This window comes from Mchenga conophoros, linkage group LG12 (assembly GCF_057382185.1).
Source record: "Mchenga conophoros isolate Kocher_MC1m ecotype Shallow Benthic linkage group LG12, M_conophoros_male_GT1.1, whole genome shotgun sequence".
Lineage (NCBI taxonomy): Eukaryota > Metazoa > Chordata > Actinopteri > Cichliformes > Cichlidae > Mchenga > Mchenga conophoros.
The window spans coordinates 37,503,689-37,522,619 of record NC_140537.1 but is presented as its reverse complement, the minus strand read 5'-3'; the positions used below and the strand labels follow the sequence as shown (position 1 = coordinate 37,522,619).

At 46.5% G+C, this 18,931-nt stretch overlaps 1 protein-coding gene across 1 annotated transcript in view; it reads left to right on the top strand.

Annotated features, from left to right (window-relative positions):
- Positions 1–4,258: 4,258 nt before the first annotated feature.
- dapk1 (death-associated protein kinase 1) overlaps positions 4,259–18,931 on the top strand; it is a 66,248-nt gene continuing 51,575 nt past the window's right edge. The window contains exons 1-2 of the mRNA XM_085295600.1: positions 4,259–4,427; positions 5,043–5,228. Of these exons, the coding sequence (XP_085151726.1) occupies positions 5,167–5,228 (62 nt within the window). The 5' untranslated portion in view covers positions 4,259–4,427; positions 5,043–5,166. The remainder of the gene's footprint in view (positions 4,428–5,042; positions 5,229–18,931) is intronic.

Here is an 18,931-nt window from a genome sequence, read left to right as displayed (position 1 = left end):
ATAACATTTTAACCATTAGAAAAAACATTACCAATAATCATCCCACAGATGTAATCTGTCCATGAAGCCAGATAACACACACCAATGAGTTAAACTGCAGGAATGTCTTAAAGACATAAAGACCTGGATGGCCGCTAACTTTCTGCTTCTTAATTCAGATCAAACTGAGGTTATTGTACTCGGCCCTGAAAAGCTTAGAAATATGGTATCTAAGCAGATTCTTACTCTGGATGACATTACCTTGGCCTCCAGTAACGCTGTGAGGAACCTTAGAGTCATTTTTGACCAGGACATGTCCTTCAATGCACATATTAAACAAATATGTAAGACTGCTTTCTTCCATTTGTGCAACATCTCTAAAATTAGAAATATCCTGTCTCAGAGTGACGCTGAAAAACTAGTTCATGCATTTATTACTTCCAGGCTGGACGACTGTAATTCATTATTATCAGGAAGTCCTAAAAACTCCCTGAAAAGCCTTCAGCTGATCCAAAATGCTGCAGCAAGAGTCCTGACAGGGACTAGAAAGAGAGAGCAGGTTTCTCCTGTTTTGGCTTCCTGTTAAATCCAGAATTCAAAATCCTGCTCCTCACATACAAGGTCTTAAATAATCAGGCCCCATCTTATCTTAATGACCTTGTAGTACCATATCACCCTATTAGAGCACTTCGCTCTCGCTCTGCAGGCCTACTTGTTGTTCCTAGAGTATTTAAAAGTAGAATGGGAGGCAGAGCCTTCAGTTTTCAGGCCCCTCTTCTGTGGAACCAGCTTCCAGTTTGGATTCGGGAGACAGACACTATCTCTACTTTTAAGATTAGGCTTCAAACTTTCCTTTTTGCTAAAGCATATAGTTAGGGCTGGACCAGGTGACCCTGAATCCTCCCTTAGTTATGCTGCAATAGACGTAGGCTGCCGGGGGATTCCCATGATGCATTGAGTTTTTCCTTTCCAGTCACCTTTCTCACTCACTATGTATTAACAGACCTCTCTGCATTGAATCATATCTGTTATTAACCTCTGTCTCTCTTCCACAGCATGTCTTTATCCTGTCTTCCTTCTCTCACCCCAACCAATCACAGCAGATGGCCCCGCCCCTCCCTGAGCCTGCTTCTGCTGGAGGTTTCTTCCTGTTAAAAGGGAGTTTTTCCTTCCCACTGTCGCCAAAGTGCTTGCTCATAGGGGGTCATTTCTCTGTATCTATTATTGTAGGGTCCACCTTACGATATAAAGCACCGTAAGCAGCTGTTGTTGTGATTTGTTGCTGTGTAAATAAAACTAAATTGAAAGTGAAAGAGCAGCAACTGTCCCAAAGGAAAGAATGAAACAAGATGGTCAGACAGATGTTTGTTATTAATTCAGTGTATTCGATCACTTTGCTCAGTTATCATTGAATAATGTTTACTTGCCACTGTGGTGAAACAACCTCAGAAGCAAATTATAACTCAGACATGCGCGTGCATGTGGCGCTCAGCTCCCTGGACAAACACCACAACACCCTCTGAGTGCTTCCTGCTCCACAGCAGTGTCTTCATGTCCTTGGAGGTTCATGTTGGTGCAGTGGTCCTGGATACAAGCCTCCTTATTGGCTCAGGTGTTTCTATGTGCAGTTTGCCAGGTCTGCCTGTGCCAGTCCTAAAGTTGCTGAGTGTTGGTCTGATGCTCTTACACTGAAGATAACAAACTCATTCACGTACAGTAAGGTGATGATAAACTGCAGTCTTACTTTTGTCTTGATTTTAAACAACAATTTTCAGATATTTGCTTCAGTTTTTATTGCTAACATTGAACTTTAATCTGTGTACTTGGTTTTATTTCTTATTGGGTGTAGTTTACCATTGTGGCCACCAGATGGCGCACACTACGTGTTTAAAGTGAGTGAAAATGAAGCAGTTTTTGCTCCTCACTTAAATACTTGGACAGAGAGACTTATTCCAGTGTTTAAACACTCAGTTTAAACACTTGGTGTATTTTCTATCTTCTATGATCAATTAAATCTGAGTTTCACAAATCATTGAATTTTGTTTTTTTTTTACGCTTGTGTCCTAACTTGTATGAAACCTCTGACAAAGCTTCGGGTTAAGTTCCTGCTGCAGTTTGTTTCCAGCATCATATTTTAAAATGACACACAATCTTTCAGAAGAATGAAAGAACACCAGGATCGGCTCTGCAGCCTCTCCTGATCTTACTATAAATGACCAGAATATGAAATGAATATTTTGGGGCTTAAGCTGTCACATCACTGTTATTGTGGTGTTAATAGGAGCTGATGGAAATGTCAGAGGTGGAAAAGCTGCTGGTTAAACAAAAGAAAAGCCAAAAGATAAACGAAGTCAGCAGACTTTGTTTCCTCTCAGGGTGGTGATCTGTTTAATACTGGCTGATAATCCAATCCAACCATTCGGTGCACCGACGACATCATCTTCTTCAAAACTCTTCATCTGTCCCTCTGGCTGCAACCTGTGACAACAGGAGTCGTTTAATTTTCCTCTTTTCAGCCCAAACGTTCCTCTGCTGCTTTAATCATCTCCCAGTTTCTTTGGTTGAGATGTTTGACTAAAAATAAATAAATAATATTTTTAAATATTAGCTTTTTAAATCTATATATGAAGATCAGCTGCTGAGAAAAGACCTGCAGCTGTGATCAGCTGTGAACATCTGCTTTGGTTGAACATGTAAACTATGGATCAGGCATGAAGACGCCCAGAGAGGGAAAGGTCAACAGAGACTTTAATGTATAAAGTTTGTTCCCTTGTTAATCATCCAGACTGTAAACTGCCTTTTTACCCTGTGTGCAGGAGCAATTACTGAGTTATTCATTTATTCTTATACATCACATCTTTAAGAGAAGTTTTTTACTGAAAAACACCAAAATCAGGTTCATGCTACAGTGTTTAGAACTTTCTTCACAGACTGACAGATAAATATCATCTTTTTAATCTCATATTGTATTTTACTTTAGATACTGGTCATGTTTATTCTTCTCTCTCTTAAATAAACATAAATACATTGTTGGTTTCAAATGCAGCTGCAGTTAAACCAACAGTTCTTTCTCAGTCTGCATTCACAAACCCCAGAAGCTATTTAGAAAGCACAAGGAGCAGTATGTGCAGTGCATCGTCTGTCCAGATGTCTGACACCACATAGAAAATCATTCAAATTTAATAAAACATTGAAGTCATCAGACAGTGTTAGAAACATTCAAACCTTGTAAGATCTGAGTTTCTCTGTCAGCAGTCACGTCTCTGTTAACGTCCTCAGCTGCACCCAGAGGACACTTTGATCCACTCACCAGAGACTTTATCAATCCTCAGTCTTTATTCTTCCAGCAGAAAACTGTTTTCTATGTCTCGTGTGATGATGATTCATCAGAACGCAGTGAAAAGGAGCTCATCAGCATCAGCATCAGGCCACGGCTTGACTGGAGGTACGGACCTCTTTTAAAATCTTTCGATGGTGCTGGAAACAAACTTGTGCCGTCCATGCTCCCTGAGTGCTGATGTTTTGGTTTCCACTCTATAAAAATATTATTTCACCATAATAACAACAAATATCATGATGTTGAGCCAGCTGACACATGTGTCATGTGCTTTTTAGAGAAATGTAGTTCTGCCTGATACAGTTTGCATGCTTTAACTACTGATTCCTTTTCAGTGCTGCATTACAGACACATGCAGGTATAACTATTCGCTCTTTAATTGTAAAAAGACTTGAAGTGAGGAAAAACAATAAAATAAGTAAACATTTTATTTTTGTAGATGTCTAATAACAGCTTTGTAATCCTCAATTGTTATTAAATATTTATTTTATCTCTGATAAATAAATAACTGCTGACAGATGTTAATTCATTGCAATAATGACAAAAAGTCTGGATTTTGCTACTTTTACTCTAAAAATGAAAAAAAAAAAACAGGGAATAAAATAAACAGATTAACATAAAACGTCTGAATTACATAAAAACGTATTTTTGCACAAATTCTCAGCTTCAGTGATTCAAAGTGGAGGTTTGCTGCCCTCCTGCGACTGAAGGAGCTCACACACCCACGCTGCCTTCACGACACGTAGAAACTCGGACATCTCAGCTGCGTTTTACTAAAAATTCGGATGACAAACACCCGCCGATTATAGTGACGTTTAGTAAAATCACTGTTTAGATTTATCCTTTGATCTGTTGACGTCATCGTTGTTCGTTTAACGGTAACACGTGAAATACACACAGCGTGTCCTCCGGTCGCTCCAAGTCTCCGATCTCCTATTTAACCCCAGCCCGTGAACGCAGCACCAGGACCAGCCTGCCTCACATTGTTAACGTTGATTTCTCCCGTTCAAAGCAGCATTTTGTCTTCCGTGAGCCGAACCTGGATCACAGCCTCCCACTAACCGCATGAAATCTCGGCTTCGTCAGGCAGCGGGACCCCCACCGGCACACGGTAAGACCTCCACGGAGTAATCTGGAAACCCCCCGTTTCCCGGTGAGAAATCTTTCCAGCTAAGGTTCATGTCTCCGACTCCGGAGGAATAAAACGTTACCGGGGCGAGCCGTGCAGTTACTGCGGGGGGAGCTGAGGGGTCTGGTGGTTAAAGTAGTTGTTTTTTTTTGGGGGGGGGGGGGCACTTTGGCACGCACGGTTAAACCGGGTCAGACACCTGTGCGGCTCGTTATTCTGACTTTGCTCAGCAGTCATTTTCCTCACCGGGCTGAAAGCAGCAGGAGGAGGAGGTTAGCGTGTTTCCCATGGCTACACCAAGCGTCCACACGGGGGTTATTTGCATTCCTCTCCGGCCTGTGGCGACACACACACGCACGCACGCACGCGTTATTATTATTATCTTAAAACTGGCAGCCAGATAACTGAGCCGGGAGTCCGGGGGCAGAGCGGCCAGGGCAGCTCCGGGGGTCGTGACGTCGCCGGGGCTGCAGGTTCACCGCTCCGTCACTTTGGGCCCCTTCTGTTGACCGCACGCCCACCTTCCCCCGCAGCCGCACGGTTTCATAATCTAATGCTCTCGTTTCTTCTGCCCTCCTGTTGATCTCCGTGTGGAAGCCCGAGCATGAGGAGGATCGGTGGCCGTTACCCTGCCCACACCGGAGGCTGCTGGTAGGGATGGTGTGGCTGTGAAGAGCCGGTGTGACGCGCCTGTGGTCGGGGGAAGAAGTGCCTGGACAACATGACTGTTTTCAACCCGGAAAATGTGGAGGAATTTTATGACATCGGGGACGAGCTGGGGAGGTGAGTCCACACCGAGCTGATTTCTAATGCGCATCAACTTCCCGTTTCTGTGCCCGGGGCGGGGGTGCTGGGAAAAGACCTGTTTTTCATGTCGATAATAAATGTTTCAAAGTTTATTTAGCCCACATGTGCAGAGCTGTGGTCCACGCGTGTCTGAAGCCCCCCACTGTGAGTGAGTGAGTGTGATAAGCTGTGATTAATGCAGTCTATAATGCAGTGTCGTCAGTGATGAAGAGTTGCTGTGTCTTCCTGGGCTTTCTTGCAGGAGGCTGATGTAGATCTTTGCAGGGAGAAGGTGTCCATCCTGGCTGTCACTCCGTGTGATTGGTCAGAGGTGGATGCTGATGATCAGGGTGAAGAAGCTGACTGTGTATGAAGCACCGTGACAGAGCTGGACCTGAGTTTGGTTTGCAGGGCAGCTCGAATGTGGCAGATGATTCCAAACATAACGTGTTTGTTGACTGGAGCAAACTGCTGACCTGGCTTTACCTTCCTCATCGAAAATCTCTCGTGCCGTCATCTTTGCTCGAGCTGAGCTGACAAAACCAGTCAGGGAGTGAGTTTGTTTGGGCGGTTAGAGAAGAACGAGGACGTGCAGCAGCAGCACAGTTGATCTGGATGTTCTTAAGCCTTCATTTTAACCAAATCCAGGTTTTGGTTAATCGAACAGCTTCACAAATGTTGTTTTTTAATCATAAGTTAGTTTAAGTGAAAGGAGATTTTCCTGTTTTCACTGTGACTTTATTGCTGATTCGGTAAAAAATGTCATTACGTAATAATAAAGGCAGAAATGATGCGTTCCAGCTCCCAGATGTGAGAGTCACAGTTGTGGAAGTGGGTCTCTGAGTTTGTGGTTATGAAACGTTGGTAATAATCAGCCAGCTGTTTTCTGCTCCTCGGCCTTTGTGGCGTTGCTGATTGTGTGTCGTGTTCACCTTCCTCTCTGAGGAAAGCCTGCGCGGCTGCAGCTGCTGTAGCAACAGAGACGATCGGGGAGCTGTGTGTGATGGGATTGAGTTTCTGGCTGAGGTAAAGTAGACGGCTACGCCAGCGTGATCGTCTCGATTGGCTGTTGCTCCAACGCCGGGATCCGCTCTCTGTTGAGGAAGGATGGGGAGAACAGGGAGCTGATATCACGTCATCCGCCATCATTATTGAATCATCCTAAATATTCCAACACCTGCAGTGTTGGGATAGAAAATATTTGCTCGTGTCGTCAGTCCTGTCATTTATGCATGCTGTTTGCTGGAGAGCGCTCCAGCAGCAAGGACTCAGAAATGAGTGTGTCTGTGGGAAACTTATTTTGCATGGGCACAAAGAGGCAAGCACCATGTGTGCAGCTGGAACTAGACTTGTTCTTGTTTCTGCTGCGTCTCTTATGGGTGAGGCTTGTGTTACTTCTCTCATCAGTCACTCAGAATCTGACGTATCTGAGTCCGGTGACGTCCTGCAGCGTCCTCAGGCGTCTGCTTGCTGCCGCGTCACGTTTTAATGAGCAGATCTTTCCCATAGATGCTGCACACAGGTGGTCTTATGTAAGACTCGGGCGCACTGATCACTCCCAAACTGGGCCTGACACCTCTGCATTAGCAGCCCACGTGCGTTGAAACGAGGCAAACGGAGACATTTCTGTGCAGCTAAGCGTGCTGGGTCTGAATTGGAGCACTTGTACTGTACAAACAGACGAGCTGCACAGAAGAAATCAGAGGTTCTGGGTGAAAATGCAGAAACTACAGTGACTGTGCAGTCGTTATATATTTGTGTTAGTATTGGATGAACTTTAGGATAAACCAGAGTCTGTTAATGATGAAAGCTGCTGAGTCTTTCACTGTAAAGCCCAACATGCCTGCAGACTGAGGGCTTTTGATCCGACTGTACTCCAGGCCTGCTGCTGGCTGCACTTGGATTAAGGCCCATTCAGTTTGGCAAAATGGGAAAATGGGAATTTGCCCAAGCGGTGAGTCTATCCTGTCACTGACACCGACACTGCCTGCTTATGCATGGAGGACCTGATGCCCGGTGAAGCCGAGCATCATGCATGAGCATCTACGCGCAGCGAGCACGCAGGAACGAAGCCAAAGCATACATGTTAGCAGCGCGATCTTATATAATGCTGTCTATGAATGTTGCATTATTGCTGAAGCTCTGCTCAGAATCGCTGCTTCATCTTGATTTGTATCACCTCTGTGATCGGTGTGCCATTGCTCGCCCAGTTTTTGGAGCCTTCCAGAACAAAACCTGGAAAACTGGAAATATTAGACGCGCCTAATAAAGTGTCAGTCAGAGAAACGATTGTGAAACTGCAGGTCAGCCGTTGAAGATCCAGGCAAAGCAACAAGTTGTTGCTTCCAGAGCTGCGCTTTAAAAAGTGTGATGTGTCTGCACAAGTGCATCAAACTCATCCCTTTGAGTTTTCCCCAAAAACAAACGTGCAGCATGGAGTTTAGTTTAAAGGCCTCCTGACAGATGTTGACCACATCTGTGCTCAGCTGGTCTCTGTAACTGCTTCACAGAAAAGTCTCACTTCACGCCTCAGATTGTTGAAGACGTCGTAGTTTGCCAGCATCTCAAAGGGTCTGTTGTTTGACGCCTCCTCAGAATGATGCTCAAGTGTCGGGTGAAGCACCGCTGCAGTGCTTTAATGGTGGTGTGTGTGTGTGTGTGTGTGTGTGTGTGTGTGTGTGTGTGTGTGTGTGTGTGTGTGTGTGTGTGTGTGTGTGTGGATGTTAGACTGCACAGACACAAGCATTCAGGCTCAGAGCTTCTGTCGCTGCAGGGCTTTTTTTACCCCATCAAACCTTTTAGTTCCTCCAGTTAGATCAGCAGAAATAGAAAAAGCTGTAATTGCTTCCATTATCAGTGCCTCTGCAGTGCATTATGGGTCGTGCGTGACAGCCGGCGTGTGTGTTTTCTTAATTAAATGATTAAGCAACGGTGTTTGTGTGGTGCTCCTCTGCAGAGGCCTCAGTTAGCAGGTGCTTTATGACACATAATACAATCAGCTGTCCATGCAGGGAGTTCCTCGCCTCGTCGATGGACTTCAGCTGCACCTCCTTGGACTGGTCCTCAGTGAGCCCAGTGCAGCAGGACTTTAACCAGTTATCCACCTGCTGCAGGTGCTTGTTAGAAATCTCCAAACTAGAAGGCTCCGACTGCAGGGTGAGACCCGCTGGAGAGGCAGCTGAATGAAATGCAGCTCTGACCTACGCAGGGAGAAAGCTGGAGATGATGCACGACTCCAGAGACAGATGGGAAATCACCGTCAGTGCTGGCCGGCTGATATCTGATCTCTGAGTGATGCCAGTACTGCTCTAGAATAACAGTAAACCTCTGTAGGTCTGAGCAGAGCATGCGGTCATGCTGCATGCAGCAGGCCTGCGTGAATAAACGGGCGCAGCTTGCACTCCGGTCATGTGAGTCCAGTTCTGCTTTCCTTATTTTTTGGATTCATTTATTTCTTTTGCTGTGGGAGATTCAGGGCTGTCACGTGTTCAGAGATACGCTGACTCAGCCTTTCTTTCCTGATTGAGAGAGAAAAATGACACGAGCCCACTCCCACTGTGGAATCCATTTGCTGTGTGCTTTTCATCGGGTCCACGTGGCAGTTTTACACTTTGCATATTTTTGCAGGGCTCTGCTGACCGCTGTGTGGCTCTCTACCAGTTAGCCCTCCTATTGTGTGTATGTGCGTGTGTGTGCGTGTGTGTGCGTGTGTGTGCGTGTGTGTGCGTGTGTGTGTGTGTGTGTGCGTGCGTGTGTGTGTGTGTGTGTGTGTGTGTGTGTGTGTGTGTGTGTGTGTATAGAGGAGGAGGGGAGGCTGTAGCTCTAAAAAGATTCTGCAATGCAAATGAAGGTAGAAGCTTTAAGCTGAGGCTGCGTTTGGGCTTCATCAGGAAAAACTCCCCAAAGACGAATCGCTGTGAACACAAAACAGGATTATGTGAAGAATCCACCCAGGATCCTGTGTCCCGGAGTCCCTGAACAAATATTTTCTTCATTTATTGTTTATGGAGGACACCGACAGTAAATCTGCTCCAGACAGTCAGCAGCAGGAATCAGCCCCAACCAGCTACTGACCTACATTTACCCCCCACCACCACCCTTGGTTATTCTGTTGGGTGGAGGGGCAGTCTGGGAAGCAGGAGTGGCCTTGATGAAGCCTGTCACTCAGCCACCCTCCCCCCCGTCCTCCCCCTGGATCCCAGGGAGCGGCAGTGCGGTCCTATCAGGACTACTGTGCTGCAGCACTACATTAGCTCCAGTGTGGTCGTTGCATACTTTGGTGTGACTGTCCAACACAATAGGTTTATAAAAACCTTAAAGTGGAGGACTTTTAAAAATGAGCACAGGGCCGCTCGTCTGCTGACGCCTGCTCTGCATTAAATCCATCAGTGACTGTGGGTGTGAACAAAGACGAGAGCACCGCCCGTCAAAGCTCCATCACAGCCAGCCGCTGCATGAAGGCAGAGAGAGGCAGCACTGATGCTGTTGTAACGTCTGCACTTTGTTTTTTTTATTGCTGTGCCATCTCATCATTTGCATTTTGGAAGCCTCGCAGGAAGCTGCGTGTCTGTGTCGTCTCTCTGAACTGTGGTCGCTGCCTGGATGCATCTCGCTGTCACATCTATGTATCTGACCGCCACACCAAAGTCAGAGGACTCAGCATCCTCCACGTCGTTGATTCTGCCGTCATAAAGATGCACGCGCTCAGTGAAGCCAGATGGAAAAGTTTTTCGAGCCGCACTGAGCTGCTCTGTTTGCAGTTTGTCCAAACTGCAAACAGACGAGCTATCAGGATAACAACACGACGAACGTGTTCTCTTAGTCCTCGCTGAATATTCAGAGGCTCTGTGTAAGAAGTGATTTGCAGCCGATCTCATGCTGACAGAGTTCAGCCTCAGTCTGAGTGAGAAATCCTTTCAGCGTTTCTTCGTTGCCCACATTTAGCATCATCTGTCCAACTGCACGTTTCTCTGATCGTGATATTAGTACGTGTCACAGAGCACTGAGAGAGGCTGCTGTGGGATACAGCCATTAATCCTCCCAGATTTCAGGGGTTTTCTGATCAGGCGTCTTTTATTATTGACGTATCCCTGGATCATTAAATGAGTAAATAAAATATAGAAATATTAATAGAATTAATGCAATTTTAAAATTTGTTGTTATATTAGTTTATTGTGTAATAAAACAAATCTTTAGAGTGATTTAAAAGGACTCTTTTAAAACCATTTCAGGACCGTGTGCGCTGCTTTTATCCCCGTGCTCGGTGCTCGGCGTCGGGCAGGTTGGACGAGCTGTTAGTCGATCTGTTGAGGAAGCTTTAGGCTGCAGCAGCAGAGGCCGAGCAGTCAGCCCCCTCTGATCCTGCAATGTGAGGAGGTAAAATAACCACGTTTCAGTCCATATGTTCCAGCTTATCAGAAGATTGGTGGTAACTGGAAACCAAGCCTCAATAACCAGGTCAAAGGGCCAAACTGGGAGTCATGTAGATGCTGGTCATAAATCCTGATCAGAGGAAAACATCCCGACTCTTGTTTGTGTATCTGCTGCTTCGCTGTATGTATTTACATTCAGTCATTGAGTGCACGCACACCCTGAGCTTCAGCCTGCCAACATTAGCAGGAGTAATAAGTAGTACGTGAGTCAGAGGAGCATCTAATGTTCCTGCGGCCTCGAGATTATCATTAAAGACAGACGAGGTGGGAAAAACGTAAACTAGACGAGTCAGCTGTGAGAAGAGTTGATCAGGACTCTGAGGCTGACTTTAGTCTGTTATTGCTGCACTTAGACTCACATTGAAATCGGACTCACTTGGATTAGCCTCAATTATTTTCAATTAATCTCTGCAGTCAGGGCGGGATGATTGGATTCCTGCCTGCTGTGGTAGCAGGTGAATGGCAGGGAGCGGCGCTGTGCGTGAAGCTGAGTGTGTGTTGGAGCGCACGTGGGACGAGCTACAACCCTTTGCGGTCAATTAGGAGAGACGTGCAGGCGGTGGAGCGTGGAAACCGAGGGGTGGTAAACGGTGGAGGAAGACAACTTCTCCCGTTTCTGTCTCTCGTCTTCTGCAACGTTCCAAGCTTAAACTCTCACTCAGGGTTTTCCTCCTGCTGTGAACGAATGTGACGACTGCACTTAGACGAACGCCACGCAGCCTTCTTCTCTCGGCACATAAACGACTCCAAACTAATGAAAACGTGCACTTGGAAGCTTTTGTTTCACGTTCACTTGAACTGATGTCGATGCGTAACTCCTCGTCTCGTTCCTTGGAATATCTGTCTCCTTTTCACACATGCTCGCCCACTCGTGACAGTGAGGGCCAATCAAAGGCTGCGATGAAAGCAGCACCAGACCACGGAGGTCTGCAGATGCTGCTTTCAGTATCTGGTCAGTGTGCAGAGAGCAGACAAACCCGAGTGGGTACAAACAAACAATCACACCAACGTTGGGTTGATGCAAAGAAACTTTCACGGACGCTGAACCTGTGAGCCGAGAAAGATGCTCATTTGGACTCAACTACACGTCCAACTCGTCTCTGCGTCCTGTGTGGGCTTACATGAAGGATCGTTTGAAACACTACGAGTAAAATCTCATTAATCCTTGAGCGGATTAAGTTTCACTGTTGGAAAAATATTCTGAGGGCTTAAAGTATAACTATTGTAAACAGTGTTTTAGGTAAAGCCTCGTTTGGGCTGCGGTCACTGCAGATGCGGCGCTGATGTGATGTCACATGACTACATGTCAAACCTCAGTGTTGATCAGAGAACATGCAGTCTCGCTCTCTGTCAGTTATTTGGTCCGAGTTGCGTTCTTGTTCCTCACATTAACAGGAATTCTTCTGACCTTCACAGATCCTCCTGACAGACATTTTCAGCTGCGTGTTTTTAGTTGGACTCGTGAGATAAGGAGGGAAACGAGCAGGAGCTTTCAAAATGAACTTTTAATTAATGCTGACAAAGTCAGAGGTGAGGTCACATCAGCTCAGAGCGTCTCTGCTCAACCTACAAAACCAGTCTGCGCCTGCTGATTTCCCCTGAGTCACGGCGGAGTTAACCGGCTCGAAACTTGCTGAATGTCAGTTTCGTCAGACATGCGGGGCCCTGTTTGAAAAAGCAGGCAGAGAGAAGGCCCTCCCCCTGCTGCCGTCTCCTCGGTGGACTGTGCAGGAGTCCAGCACTTCCCTTGATTTACATACAGTGCTAAATAAAGTTTGTCTTTAACAAATGCAGGCGTTAGTACCCACAGCAGACAGGTAACTCATCGCCTCTGTAAATGGTAATGGACTGGTTCTTATATAGCGCTTTTCCACTCTTCTGAGCACTCAAAGCGCTTTACACAACTTGTGCATTCACCCATTCACACCCATTCGCACAAGCACATTTTTCCTAGGTGCTTTCTAACTGACATTCACACACATTCATACTCCGATGAATGCATCGTTGAGCAATTTCGGGTTAGTATCTTGCCCAAGGAAATTTGGCATGCAGACTAGGGGAAGCCAGGAATCGAACCACCGACCTTCCGATCAGTAGATGACCTGCTCTACCACCTGAGCTACAGCCACCCTGTAAACACACATCTCTAACACGCTGAATAAATGAGCATTTTTGATTCTTAGTACCAGAAGCTTTCGCTCATACTCAGCCTATAAACGCACCAGCAGCCCCACAGACTCGTCGTGATTGTCAGACCATCAGACGTGACGATCGATCGAGCCGGGCGGACGGGTCTGTTCCAGCGACTCATCGGTGTTTACAGCCTGCAGATGAAGTCACGTGTCGATTGTACAATATGGGCTTAAACGTTCATATTTCTGTAAACATTAAACATGTTTGATTAGTTATGAATTCAATTTATTTACACAGCACCAAATCACAACGGCCTCAAGGTGCTTTATATTGTAAGGTCGACCCTACAATAATAAGTACAGAGAAAAACATGTGACCCCCTGTGAGCAGCACTTTGGCGACAGTGGGAAGGAAAAACTCCCTTTTTAACAGGAAGAACCAGGCTCAGGAAGGGGCGGGGCCATCTGCTGTGATTGGCTGGGGTGAGAGAAGGAAGACAGGATACGGACATGCTGTGGAAGAGAGACAGAGGTTAATAACAGACTGATGCTGGTGATCAGTTTGAGATGTGTGCGCCTGTTTGACCATCAACGTCGGTGCTTTGGGTGAAAGAAACCTTCATGACTGATTCATGATGATTTATTGTTTTGAGAACTTCACAGTTCATCAGCTCTCTCCACTGTTTCACCTGGTTTTTTTCATTGTTTTTCTACTTATCTCTGGGTGTTTGTACACATCAGTGTGGCTGCGAGGATTCTTCCAGGATGATTATCTCTGCTTGCTGGCATTCAGTCCTCTCAGAGTTACAGCTGGATCAGAGCAGGAGTCTGTTATTGTGTCTCTGCAGCGTCTGAAATCTTTGAAGGTCCTGGAGGCTGTTGGTCGTAACAAGTGTGAAGATGGCAAAGGAAACCTTTCACCTCTCCTCTTTACCTTTAAGCACAATGTCTCCATTGTTTGTGCCGTGGAAAGCTTGGGCCTGGGGGAGGTGACTGACATTCCTGCCACACTTGAATGTCCTTTCACTCTGGCTGCAGACGAGGGCAAACACTGCCTGCCTCTCATTTAGCTTTCTGTCAGTTATCTCTCCATCAGAGGAGACATTATTAGTTCCTTGAACCTGCAGTTGTGTCTGAATGAGACTCCTCCCCCTGAGTCACACCTGGCTGCCAGGCTGGGAAACAGCTGAGTGGAGGAAACAGGCTGTTCAGCAGAAAGTTAGCAGTCGTAATGTGAACGCTCACAGGGATTTGAGTCTGCTTCTGGTCTCGAACCACCGATCTTTTATCTGTTAGGCAAAAGTGCTCACCACCAGGCCAATGTAGTCACTTTAAAAGCCCTCACTGATCTTCTGTGTGTGTGTTCATATCTTTGTGAAGTACAAAATTTGAAGTTTAAAGGCGTTTATGAGACTCAGAATGTGATTTTTGATGGTACGGGGCCAGGGAAAGCCTTATGTCAATGAGATGTCCTCACTGAGTTTGAAAACGCGTTTGTGTGTGTGCTGATGGAGCGGTGGCGTGGCCCGTACACACACACATACAGGTGTGCGACACCTGCTACACAATACCGTTTTGTGCTCTCCTGCAAATATTTAAGTCCCCGAGTGTGTTGTGACATATAAATGATGAAGTATTGCAATCAGCTGAGTCTCCTCTGCTGCAGCCACGAGCGGGTGCACTTTCAGAATAAGAGCTTTCATACTGACTGCAGACAAATAACATCTTATTTTAGAAATGCTAAAGTGGGTCATGTTACATCCAGGTGTGTTGCTCAGGTGAAGTCTGTTTGTTGGAAACATGATGTCAAACATCAGACCGATCGTTTCATCGCTGTTACAGCTGAACAGCTTCTGGATGCGTCGCTGAGACTCAGCGGGCACCTTTGCATAACAGACTAACCACGCGGGGAGATAACTACAGTAAGGTTGGGTCATGTCCACAGTATCAGCGCTCCTTCTTACAGTCTTATTATAAGATCGTTGAAACTGGTTTTTAATGTCTGTGGAGCCTTTAAAGCCGCGGGGAGCGATGCTGCGGCCTGTCGGAGGTGCAGTGACGCTCTCAGGGCGTTAATGACGTTTAATAACTTTCACCGGTGTCAGAAACACTGCTGATAAAATGCTTATCTGAACACAAACACTCGCACACGCGCTGTTTACACCCACCCAGGATTATACCGCACTCTTCCTTCCTCCAACCAGCGCCGGTTCCTCAGTCTCTCGGCCCTGTTGCCGTGGTTACCCTTCCGCCGTACACAATGGCGCGGCGGTTGCGTAATGTTTTTTCTGCCGGTGCAGTTTGTGGCCCACACTACCGCAGAGTGGGCCGGGAGCACTCCACGCCGGCCTCCCACACTTGGCTCCGTGCTAATGAAAAGCCTGGCCTCGCCGGGAGTCTTCAGGCTGACGCCTCGGAGCCTGCGGCCGCTGCAGACGCTTTGTCCTTTGACTCCTCTGAGCTGCAGAGGTGCTGCAGTTACAGTCTGATCTCTTGTGTTTCTGCTGAGACTCACTGCCCGTGGAAACAGAACCGGAGTGAAAAAGAGCGACTGGCCTCTGATTGTTTTACCCTCGTGTCTATAAGGAGGATAACCTGCGGCTCCTGCATCGTGTTGGTGTGATGAATGTGCCACGACACACCCGTGACCTTTGCAAGCAGAGCCAATCAGATACATTGAGGAGTGTATGTTTCATTGTATGTGGAAATGTGTAGTCTTCCACTCACAGGCCTGATTCCCTCGTACTAACAGCAGTTTTAAAAACCACGCAGCATCAGATGATCAGCGCTGAAGCTGCACAGCCACAGAAATAACGTGAAGCTGCGAACTCACCAACAAAAGTGTAAAACTGTGCTGATCATTCAGAGATGTAGCATCTGCATCAAGGCTGGCTTATTAAATTAAGTACAAACTATAACGATGCCACTTACACACTGTTTATGCAAAACTTTTATATCTGTTTGTTGCTGCTCTCTGGACGCCTGCTTTAATGTAAAGATGAGTTCAGTATAAAGGAGAAGCAGCAGCCGTGTGTCGGTGAGAAAAACCCTTTGACGGTTGTGACTGTCAGTAAGGTTTCAGCTGGTCTTACTGTAAAATCAGCTGACGACGAGAGCGGCACTCCAGGTTCACATTGGGAGGGGCAGTAACTGATTATCATCTGTCAGCAGTCTGTGGTTTCACTTCACTGTTTCTGCGCGTTGTCGTCTCTACTTATTATTTCCTTCAGCGTGTTTGCAGCCAACGAGCGTCGGATGCAGAGGAAGTGTGGAGAGCTGAGCAGGAACAGGCTGATGTTGTGAATGTGGACTGTTGGAAACACGCAGTTCTTTGAATCTTTGGGCTGAAGGAAGGACAATACTCGGTGTATCAATGCTCAATCAACAATCATTTATTTCCATACAATTCAACAATAAGAGCATTACAACGTCCGGACGGGAGAGATGCTACCCGAGGGTCAGGCACATGTCTCAAAATGGTGACGGGTTGCTCAGCTTTTTATAGTCTCTAGTGGCCCCCAGCTAATCGTAAAAGCCAAAACATCACATTTTTTCTCTGTTACAGCGCCTAAGTTATGACCTCGGCAGTTGTTTCTCTGCTTTCTGTAAGGTGGGGGTGTGGAATGTGGTCTGTCTATCTCCCCTGTCTTTAGACACAGAGTCTCCTGCTTACAACCTTCTCTTCATGATTCAACACTTAAGCATGTCAAGAAAACAGTGTAACACATTCCCAGCAGATCAAGGATACAGAGTGATGCACATTTATCTAATGAACTAATATGTGAATATGTTCTGTTAACTCAAAAGTATAATGAGAACTAAACTACATACAGATCACACACTCTATTTTAAAGGGTATAATATGATCTACAGCAGTATTCTAATTCAACTATTTTGGTTACATCTATAAGGTAACATATAATAACAGAATAATATCACAGGACGCAGGCTGGCCTGCAGAGCGCTGGGACTGCATCCATCCCCCGCGAGCCAAAGACAATTTAATTAAGTAGAGAAGCTTTAATTGAAGTGAGCAGGCACGTTTAAAGGGATGCATCGCCCAAAACGAAGGCGGTTAGTTCCCTTCTCTTTATATGATAAAATAAAAACGACACAGAGTCTTTCAGGGGTTTGTTGTTGGAGAAAATGTTCTTGTCGTCGTGTTTGAAGGCGTTCAAACCTTTGTGGAGACCTTCCTGGGGGATCTGATTCAATCTGAGCTGGTGTCCTCTGATGCGCTGCTGGTTTTCTCTCACTGTGCAGCAGTTTGGCACCGATGCAGCCATTTGTACCCCCATCAAATATTCATCTCTGATTTTAAAAGCAAAATGCGCCGTCGCTCAGCACCCCGAGCGTCCGTCAGTGTGAAGCTTTGACAGCGAGCAGCGAACCACTCAGTGCGTCGAGGTCGTTACCTGGAAGGTGAGCCAGAAACCTGCTGAACATCTGATGGAGCTGCTGGCCGCGGTTTCTTAGTGCTGATTAAAGGATGGCACAGTCATATATTTCACATTACACAGCAGTGTTTTTATAGCCATACTGTACGATGAGCATTCGCACAGACGGGGTCCTCGCTTGGAAACTGCACACAGACAGAAGGTGAAGATGACACATTAGTGTACCAAGGAAAAAATAAACATTTTATGTCATCTAAGACCAAAGCTGCCAACATCAGGAAACAGTGCGGGCTACTAACCCTCCGCAGTTTCAGGTATTCACGTCACGTCTTTGCAGAAACCCTCCTGCAGCAGAACAGCTTCCTCTGCTGTCAGCTCGAGTCGTATACGCACACAGTTGTCACACTGGATGCATTCACAGCTAACCGCCGCTGTCCACGGAGACGGCATAGAACTGCTGATGCTCGTAACTGGTCAACCTGACGTTTAAAGATGGCTGCACTCGTTTACATCATAAATGCTGGCAGCTAAACACATGATTTCATTTTTAAATGTCGGTTCTGCTGCAGCTCTGACTGACAGCAGCACCTGTCTGAAAACCTGCGAGGTGAGAGGTAAATGAAGCGGCGTGCTCCTGCAGCACTATGAGGCAGGAAACGTGGACGTGGACGTGGATGGCATAAACTGTCATGGAGCCACAGTCAGTGCAGGCGTGTGGGTGCTAGCTGCAGGAAGCCCAGGCTGCCGGTGCGAGCGCGGCTAATATTAGCCGCTCGGCAGATCGATCTGACGGTTTGTGCATGGCCTGCATGTAAAATATGTTTTGTTATCAAATCGTGTGATTAACAGTTTCACACGAATCTTAAACTCTTTACTATTCTATTCTATACTAATCTAGTCTGTTCCATTCTACATTAGAGGGCATGCACTTCTATGAAAGCACGTCTCCCAGAGCGCTCAGACTAACTCGCAGCACAGGGTCTGATGTCCTGTCATGACTGCTCATGTGACCACAGCCTTCATGCAGGGTGATGACAGGACGACGCTGGTGTCCTACATCAGGAGGAGGGGAAGCCTGTCTGAGCGGGGCGGACGCATCAACTATAAAACTGTTTATTCCGCTCACCGTAGATGCTGGACTGAACGCGACCTGCAGAGCAACACTTGAGTCTTAACTGCTGCCGGGCGCTGTAATGGATCAGGTTAAATATAAAGTGTGCAGGTCACGCACCTATCCAGGGTTTGACGAGCACGCCTCGCTTTATCTCTCCCTGGCAGGCCTCGCTGATGAACGATCCCATCAGCCAATGATCGGGCAGCATAAAAGCCGCTTTGTCACAGAGCTGACGGGCAGCGAGCCTCGTGCCAGGTTACAGCGGCTCCCTTTTATTAGACGCCTCCATTATCGAACCTGAAACGTAGACCTGTGTTTAATGGCCTCGGATCTCTTTCAGTGATCCGCCTCCATCAGTGGATGATGAAGTTGAGACGAGCACAATCACCCAAAACAGCTTTGGGAGGTTAATTTAAATAAGCTCATACATGATGATCGTGAAGACCTTTGTCCTTATTTATCACATTATATCCTACAGTAGTTTATTACTAATGCAGGAGAAACACACACACATGCAATAGTGTGACTTTCACTCATGCTGGGACTGTTTTCTTTGTAAAGGCTGACAGACGTCCGTTTATACTCAGATGTTTCGTTTCACCGTCTTTACAGGAGACGTTTGATC